Source organism: Monopterus albus, unplaced genomic scaffold, assembly GCF_001952655.1.
Source record: "Monopterus albus unplaced genomic scaffold, M_albus_1.0 scaffold57.1, whole genome shotgun sequence".
Taxonomy (NCBI): domain Eukaryota; kingdom Metazoa; phylum Chordata; class Actinopteri; order Synbranchiformes; family Synbranchidae; genus Monopterus; species Monopterus albus.
Window position 1 is genome coordinate 444,257 of NW_018127937.1, and position 9,027 is coordinate 453,283.

The following is a 9,027-nucleotide window of genomic DNA, read 5'->3' on the forward strand; positions in this document are numbered from 1 at the left end:
CGCCCCCCCCGTCCCTCCTGCTCACTGGCAGCCATCTTTCTTCTCTCTTTATGGAGGAGAGGGGACGAGTCGTCGTCTCCATCCTCATGCTTCAGAGCTGTCTGTAACATACATACAAGCACACACATACACACAAGACTGATGCTTTGCTGCAGGAGTATTTGACTATACTCAGAAACAACAGTAACAGGAGTCGCCTCTTAGCAGCACCTGAGGGAAATGCTCAGTCAGACGAACTTTACACTAACGAGGCATCTGCCGCTGCAGCTTCACTTTCATACATTCGTCTATTTAACAACCGTTTGGTGCAGCTGTTTCACAACCTGCTCAACAGCGTCTTCTCTGACTCCTCCTACACAGTGCTGTGTAAAACACTGGCAGATTTCTTCCAAATGACACCCCATGCCAAACACAAAGCTACACCCTGCACTCCCTCCCCCACCTGCTCCTGTTTCATAGAAGACTGGCTGTTTTGAAGTGATTTGTGGAAGCAGAAGTGAACTCTGAAGTGTGTATTGAGTGTATTAAGTGTTTCCCTTTAAGAAACAATATGTGAACCTCTGTTACATGATTATCAAAGATGAAGAATGAGTCCGACTTGAACTTGAAGTTTTGTTTTTCCCGACAGCGTACACAGATTCTGAACACAAGAAAACCCCGTCAGGGTAAAGTGAAAGTCCTGTTGTCGAACTAGCTGTAAAACCATGTTGCTGCTCACGTCCCCTCTGCCACCGTGGTCGAGGGGAGACATGCTGCCGGCATCTGTATGCGTGTCGTTACTGTGGTTGTGATTGTTGGTACCTCGTAGATGGAGAACTGCGCTCGGAGGTCAGGCTCGGTCCCCTTGTTGTTCATGTGCTTGTGGATGATGTTCTCCATCCCCAGCTGCTCCAGACTGTCTGTCACATCGTAGAAGGAGTCCTGATCAGGGAGTGCCGCTAGAGTCTGACACACACACACAGGCAGTTAAATACCTGTAGCGTAGGTTTGGATTTATAGTTCTTAGTAAGATCTCAGACACTGGATATCACCACCACTGTGAGTTAGACATGATTAGGCTGTATGGAGCCTTCGTTACATTAGAGGTTCACTTCATTCATTTTGTCATATAGTCCAGTATAATTACAACTGCCTCTTTGATTGTCCACATACTAAGTTTACTGTACATGTATGTCATTTACACCCAGCAGACATGCAGAATATGCCTGTAGAAACATGGAGGCTGTGTGAATCTTTCAGTCAGAAGATGCAGCAAAAATCACCAGTGATGTTCTACATGATGCACACAGCTGTTGCTGTTCTTTTGTCCACCCTGTTTATATCACTGAGGCTAAACAAAAGAAACAGCTCTCAGTATAACACAGTGCAGAACAGCAGCACAAACTGCAGGTGAACCAACCTCTGGAAAACAGTGTGAACATCACTTTCATGCCGGAGGATTTACTGCTGCACTGTTGGATCAGACTGACTCAGTTTGAGACAGGGGTTCCTAATAAACTGGCCACTGCATAGTTGGTGTGTGTACACATGCGGCTCCTCAGTGCACAGGTACAAATGTTTACCTTGTTGATGAGGGTCATGGCAAAAATGAGCAACTCTGTGTCAGAGCCATTTCTCTCCTCCAGAATCTCCATCATGTAGCTCCAGGGCTTCACACCTGCAACACACAGTCAGGTGCGCGTGTGCACACACACACACACACACACACACACACACACACACACACACACACACACACTATTGCGCTAGTAAAGTGAAAGTCCTGTTGTCGAACTAGCTGTAAAACCATGTTGCTGCTCACGTCCCCTCTGCCACCGTGGTCGAGGGGAGACATGCTGCCGGCATCTGTATGCGTGTCGTTACTGTGGTTGTGTTTGTTGGTACCTCGTAGATGGAGAACTGCGCTCGGAGGTCAGGCTCGGTCCCCTTGTTGTTCATGTGCTTGTGGATGATGTTCTCCATCCCCAGCTGCTCCAGACTGTCTGTCACATCGTAGAAGGAGTCCTGATCAGGGAGTGCCGCTAGAGTCTGACACACACACACAGGCAGTTAAATACCTGTAGCGTAGGTTTGGATTTATAGTTCTTAGTAAGATCTCAGACACTGGATATCACCACCACTGTGAGTTAGACATGATTAGGCTGTATGGAGCCTTCGTTACATTAGAGGTTCACTTCATTCATTTTGTCATATAGTCCAGTATAATTACAACTGCCTCTTTGATTGTCCACATACTAAGTTTACTGTACATGTATGTCATTTACACCCAGCAGACATGCAGAATATGCCTGTAGAAACATGGAGGCTGTGTGAATCTTTCAGTCAGAAGATGCAGCACAAATCACCAGTGATGTTCTACATGATGCACACAGCTGTTGCTGTTCTTTTGTCCACCCTGTTTATATCACTGAGGCTAAACAAAAGAAACAGCTCTCAGTATAACACAGTGCAGAACAGCAGCACAAACTGCAGGTGAACCAACCTCTGGAAAACAGTGTGAACATCACTTTCATGCCGGAGGATTTACTGCTGCACTGTTGGATCAGACTGACTCAGTTTGAGACAGGGGTTCCTAATAAACTGGCCACTGCATAGTTGGTGTGTGTACACATGCGGCTCCTCAGTGCACAGGTACAAATGTTTACCTTGTTGATGAGGGTCATGGCAAAAATGAGCAACTCTGTGTCAGAGCCATTTCTCTCCTCCAGAATCTCCATCATGTAGCTCCAGGGCTTCACACCTGCAACACACAGTCAGGTGCGCGTGTGCACACACACACACACACACACACACACACACACACACACACACACACACACACACACTATTGCACTATTTCTGCCAGTCAGTTTCAGAAGGTGTGTGTGTTTGCACCTGGAAAACCCTGCAAAGCTTCCTGCCTCCCCACCTGTGCCTCCATGGGTTAACGTTGGCCTCATACTGCTGTTGTCAAGTCTCCCTCCACCTTCAGTCCTGACGTCCCTGTACATGATCAGAGATCTTTGTGCCTGGGTTCTTGAGCCAGCCACTCACTGGCTGCCATGTTTAACCATCTACTCCATGTGTCCCACGTCTCATCTCCACCTGAGTCAACGCCTAACAAAAGAACCTAACCACCAGATGTTTCTGCGGTCCTTCACTCTGTGTTGTTACTGTTACTGAACTCAACTTGACTGACATGAGACCAGGACTGGACCTCGAGCAGCCTCACTGTCACACATGGTTTGGTGCTGTGTGCTCTGGAAATCAAGCCGTCCACATCATCGTGATGAACGGCACCCATCATGAAGAGATACGGTGTTGTCTTTCTGCCTGGAGCCATTTATTTGTCAGCCAAGCAGGATCTCTCCCACACCTCTAAGTCAACACTCAGGACAGAAGGTTCTGTTACAAATGTAGTCTCGGTTCTTTATTATTCATCTTTCTGGTTTCTACTTCCTCCTTTTCTTCCTATTTTCTCAGCTCAGACAGCACGTCTGTCTCTGCTTGGACTGTGGAAGCACTGGGGATATAACGGAGGTTCAGTCCAGGACTTCACTGTCCTAACTCTGACAGGGGGTTTTACAAAGGCACTCGACTAGTGTCGGTGAACCAAAACTAACATCTCAAATGTAATAATACAGTTACTGTGCGTGTGTGAGTGTGGCCTTGTTTATATATACACTTGTGAGGAGCGCACTGCTTTGCAGGGACCAGAAACCACTTGTGGGGACCAGAGGCTGGGCCCCATGAAGCTAGGGTACGTCTCCTGGAAATGAATGTAAATCTACATGGGGACCACGTAGGTGACAACCGCAAGAATGTGTATGTGTGCATGTGTTCACCTCTCTGTGCGTCCACTGTGTTGACAGCGATGATGAGCAGAGGACTGTTGGACTCTGCATATTCAACGAAGACGATGAGCAGCTTCAGAGACGTTTTCACCACCAGACGAGACTGGAGACAGACAGACAGACATGTTCAGTATGTGTCCAGCAGGTGGCGTCACAGCTCTAACCTGCCGCCTCTGACTTTCCGCTGCTGAGGAAACCATTCAGCTGCACATTGTGTCCTAACCCTAAAGTGAAGCAAACTAACAAGTCTTTTTTCACATTTGTGAGGAATTTTGGACATTTTGGGTCCAAGCTTCACGGACTGGCAGGCTTCAGGTCTAAACTGGTTCAGTGTACCTGATCTATTTTTATAACAAGCTGTTCATCGATACTGACAGAAAAGACAAGGGTCCTGTATTAAACCTTAATGTAACCGTTCATTGCTCCACAGAGGGAAAGTGGGAGGTTCAAGCAGAAATGTTCAGAACAGCTTCCTGTCACCAACCCCCAGCTCCACACAAATCTACGTGATCCTTCAAATAAAAATATTTCACATAAAAAATACAAGTGCAACTTTCAGAGGCTGATGTGAAGTGACTGCTGGCAGACTCCATCGCATTGTCTCAGGTAAACATGCTCAGACATACTATAAATACATGGTGGCTACATCAGTGTAAATTTAGAAGCCAACATTTCTCCAAAGTTCCGCCCAGGTTGCTGTTTGAAACTGGGGAATAATAGCACTTTGCATTTAGAACCATGAGCAGAGAGCTGGGAGGAAAGTTTGAGATTTGGGTGGATGTTTGATTCTTTAACTACATCATGGAGTGAATGTGTCTGTAAATTCAGCCACATCTTCTGTTGGCTGACATCTAAACCTAAACCAAAACCAAACCAACTCTGAGCGAAGCGACGGAAGTCCTCATCTGAATGAGCTGGGCCCAACAGGTCTGCAGTTTGTCAGGCTTTGGTCCCCTGTGGTCAGGACTCACCTGGCTTCCTGTCAGTGTGTAGAGCCACTGCACCGTCTCATTGTGGTTTATCACTCCGTTCATCCCGTCCACAAACAGCATGATCTGGCTGAGAGCTGAGGACACACACAGAGAGACAGAGGGATAATGAGTCAGTGTGACCTCAAAGCTTTTCACAGCTCCAGAGGGTCCTCGACCTGTACTGCTGACTCAGCTGTGTGTCCGTTATCAGTGGCTTCCTACTGAGCTGCTGCAGAACCTCCATGAGCAGGACAGCAGCTGCTCTGAGGCCCGTTGCAGCATTCTGGGTGCACCTTAAACAGTGTCCCCTGATGGCAGTGACCTAACGTGACAGACTATCATATCATCCTGCTCCTGAGCTCAGCAGGTGGCCTGTGAGGACACAGACACAAGCTGTGTTGTTAGGCTTACTGACTAAAACCTGCTCTGAACCTCCTGTTGAAACAGGCAGACAGGAGACTGCCTTATGCTGCAGCAGTGATCTGGACTGACACCAGTGAAACAGTCCACACATTCTGTCAGGAAGCCAAACCACAGACTTTACAGCTACATATCAAGCCAGGAGCCCAGTGTGTGGGCTTAAAGATTCTGGGTGCAGTGTCCCTATGGTCCTCTCTGTGTGACCTGCCGGGTGGAGTCTCACCTCTCAGGATGTAGTTCTGGTAGTTGTGGTCAGCCTCTGCTCCGACTTTAATGAAACACGTCAAACCTTCAGACGCCACAAACTCTGGGACCAGGTCTTTATCGTCCTGCAGAAGAAGAGACTCATTTGCAAACTGTGGACACATAAAACTCCAGACACAGACACTGTTGGTTTCCTACTGTCCTGTGTCCAAAAACCTTCTTCTCTTCAGTCACAGATGTAAATGTGATGCATCATGTATTCATCATGGGTGTCTGAGAAAACTGCAGCGTTGTATCTTATGACTTTCACTGACGGACATGAAGCTACAGGGTAAGTTAATCATTTTAAAGTCATGAGCAAACGGTGGCCCCATGTTCTGCAGGCTGCTCTGCTTCTGGCCTGAAATGTCTGAGCCTGGGCTTCAGGCCGAGCTCAAGACAAGAGAAATGAGTGTGTTACCTGGAAGAGCTGTTTGAGAGAGAAGAGCGAGCGCCTGAGCTCAGGACCCTGGGAGTTATACAGCTTCTCTAAAACACAAGAACAAGACCCACAGGAAGTTAGTTTACATCCAGAACCATGTTTAGTGGCTAATAACCAGGTTGAAGTGTGGCAGAGGCAGACAAAGGTGTTGTATACCAGCTTGTGCTCTCTGCACCTGCTGCCTGGACTGTGTGTTAGAGGTAGAACCATCACTCTGTTTGTGCAGCCCAGGCATGAAATATTTTCACTTTGTCTTCATTTATCCACTGTGTTCTGTTATATTACAAGTCAGAGCCCTGCATTTAAACTAGCACTGAAGTAGAAGTACGTAGGAGTATTAGCAGCAAATTGTACTTTCCATGATCATATTACCGATCCAGAGGGATCAAAGCTTCAGCAGCATGTTCCTGCTGGAGCTGGCTTTAACTACTTTATATACAGTTAGCTGGTTTAGTCCAGTGGGTCCCAACCCAGGGGTCGGGCCCCCCCAAAGGGTCAGCAGATAAATCTGAGGGGTGGCCACATGACTCAGACAGAAGACAGAACCTTAGAGTACATACTGTATCTCAAATTCATAAACATCTAAATAATGACAAGCCAAAAAGCTTGGGAACAGCTGGTTATTGTTGGAGACGCAGAAGAGAAGGAATCCATTTCCTGTCAGTTTCTCCCAGAGGTCATGAACCCTGTAATTCAGAGGAAAGGATGTGAGATTTCAAACCCAGCAGCTTAAAACAACATGACAAAGAAACGCAGCAACTCATGAAGTGAAACTGTTCACACATGTCCCCAGGCCCTCAGTGATCATGTTACTGCTGCTGACACCAACAGCACACCTATGGTTACTACAAACACACTCAACAATCGCCAGTCCTGACAACCACTTACTGGGTGTCGCCTTTGTCATTCAGAGAAAACTCTCTTCAAAGATTTCTCCCCTGTTCTCATTATTGGTGGGTTTTCCTCATCTTGGGATAGGAAATGTTTCTGCTGTGAAGCCCTGTCACTGAAACAAACAAACAGTCTGAGGGACTGCATTAAAACAACTCAAGACAAAATGACTGTACCAAACAGATAAAATGAGGATATGTAACAGAAATAAAAAGACACACAATCACTAACCACGGCCCATCATAGTAACAGGAAGTCAGTCGGTTGTCACAGCAACATGAGCTTTTCATTCGGGATGGTCTTCATCTCTTTTGGCCACTGACATGCCATAACAGCACAGGGCAGACTGGGCTCTGCCATCCAGTCAGGTATTAGCACATGAAACAGCAGGACTCACACCTGAATCCTGACTCATCAACATCACAAGTCCACTTCCCCTACATCACATCTGCCGTGGCCTCTGATAACCGTTACAGAGACATGTGGTGTGAATTGTTCAGTGTGTCATGAAGTCAGGAGGCCTCTGTGGTCACCTGCTGCTGCTATTCCTCTTCCAACAGCCAACATGACCAACAGAAGATGACTCCTGCATCAGGTCCGACTCTGCCTGTGCTCTAAGACACAAATCCATCATGGTGACCTCACGTAACTTGAGCTCCTTGGTTGTGCACATTCACACAGTAAACACCTACTGAACATGGCGAGATGCAAAACAAAACTTGACCCATTTCTTTTCTATGTGACATGAGTGAACCACTTTGCAAGGACCAGTAGTGATGCAGTGGCGGTTCAGGAAGTTCACTGCTGATCCACTATGTTTGTGGAGGATAAGACCTCTACTGCGCTCTCCAGGACCCCTTTAGTCCCAGAGCTCCAGGGCCACAGGTAAAAACCAGAGCACCCAGACAGCGCATGTACCTCCGCCAAGGCACAGCATTCACTCAACCAAATGGGTCCCTGAGGAAAGGTGAGATCCAGAACAACACAAAATGTGTCCTAACGTCCTTGATCCAGATTGGATTTGGATCACCTTTTAGGGTATGACAGGCAGCTTACCTCAACATGTCAGGGAAGTACATCGGGCCATGACTACACACTAGTCCACATGTTGCACTGCAACAGTTCAAAGTTTATTAGTGTCTGATGTAATTACACAACAGGCTATCAGGTCAGACATTTAAAGACAAGAAGGAAACGTGCGCTTACACACACACATGCCATGCTAACACTGCTGTAGGCGTTCAGACTGGCAGGATGTTTGTGTGGGATGAGACAGGATGACCACAAGACACAGTCCAATTGGAGACAAAGCTGACAAGCACAACCTGAAGCTGTAAGACAACAGCAGGAAGCTCCTGCAGCACAAACATGCAGCATGAACAACAGAAGCCTGCCCTCACAGCTGAACATGCATCACATTAGGCCTTATCATTAAAGGGCTCCAGCAGGAAACGTCTGGCTACAGGTCTGCAGGCTGAGAGGAGATGCAGCGACGAGTCTGCTCTCTGCGACTCTCTACACCACCGGAAGAGGAGGTGCAGAGACAAAACACAATCAGGACAAGGAGATGACATCAGATGTACGAGCGTGCATAGGAGCATGGGACTGAGACAGCAGCCACTGAATCTGGGAGCAGTTTTCATCTCATTCAGTGACTTGTGCAACTCAGACTGGCAGTCTATCAGTACAGTCACAACAGCCCCAGCAGCAGCGTCTGCTACTGGTCCCAGTACCAACACAAACCTACTGTTGTCACATTCCCACCCAGAACACTGGGCCTAGGCTGTGTCTGCTATCTGTGTGAGGCGAAGTTATTGCATGTGGTACGCTTGGTTTGTGCTCCTGTAAACATGTTGTGTACAAGGCCTGTTATTCTTCATAGTATTTATAGCATTGTGACACAAATATGACTCAGGCTCCAACTTGGCAACATTTAAGAACTACAGCTGAACCTGAACCGGGTCCAAGGTCTTCAGTGCTGTATATCTGCTGACACTTATTTATCTAAATGCTGATTAAATCTGTTCAAGTGTAGAAATAACAGCTTAACTAGCCGATCGGCTGATCAGCAGAAACAATTTATCTGCTCTGAGAGCGTGACTCCTGAGATCCTGCAGAAAGAAGATGTCTCACTCTGTTGGAGTTGCATCACCACACTGATGATCTCTGGTACGGACACACAAATCAACAACAGGTGAGTTTTATTTTGTCCCTGTTCACACACCAG

General features: G+C 47.1%; 1 protein-coding gene across 1 annotated transcript in view; it reads right to left on the bottom strand.

Annotated features, from left to right (window-relative positions):
- fhod1 (formin homology 2 domain containing 1) overlaps positions 1-9,027 on the bottom strand; it is a 45,000-nt gene that overhangs the window by 18,311 nt on the left and 17,662 nt on the right. The window contains exons 4-10 of the mRNA XM_020602660.1: positions 5,889-5,956; positions 5,448-5,553; positions 4,805-4,899; positions 3,825-3,936; positions 2,646-2,740; positions 1,885-2,028; positions 4-101 (exon numbers count right to left, since the gene is read on the bottom strand). Of these exons, the coding sequence (XP_020458316.1) occupies positions 4-101; positions 1,885-2,028; positions 2,646-2,740; positions 3,825-3,936; positions 4,805-4,899; positions 5,448-5,553; positions 5,889-5,956 (718 nt within the window). The remainder of the gene's footprint in view (positions 1-3; positions 102-1,884; positions 2,029-2,645; positions 2,741-3,824; positions 3,937-4,804; positions 4,900-5,447; positions 5,554-5,888; positions 5,957-9,027) is intronic.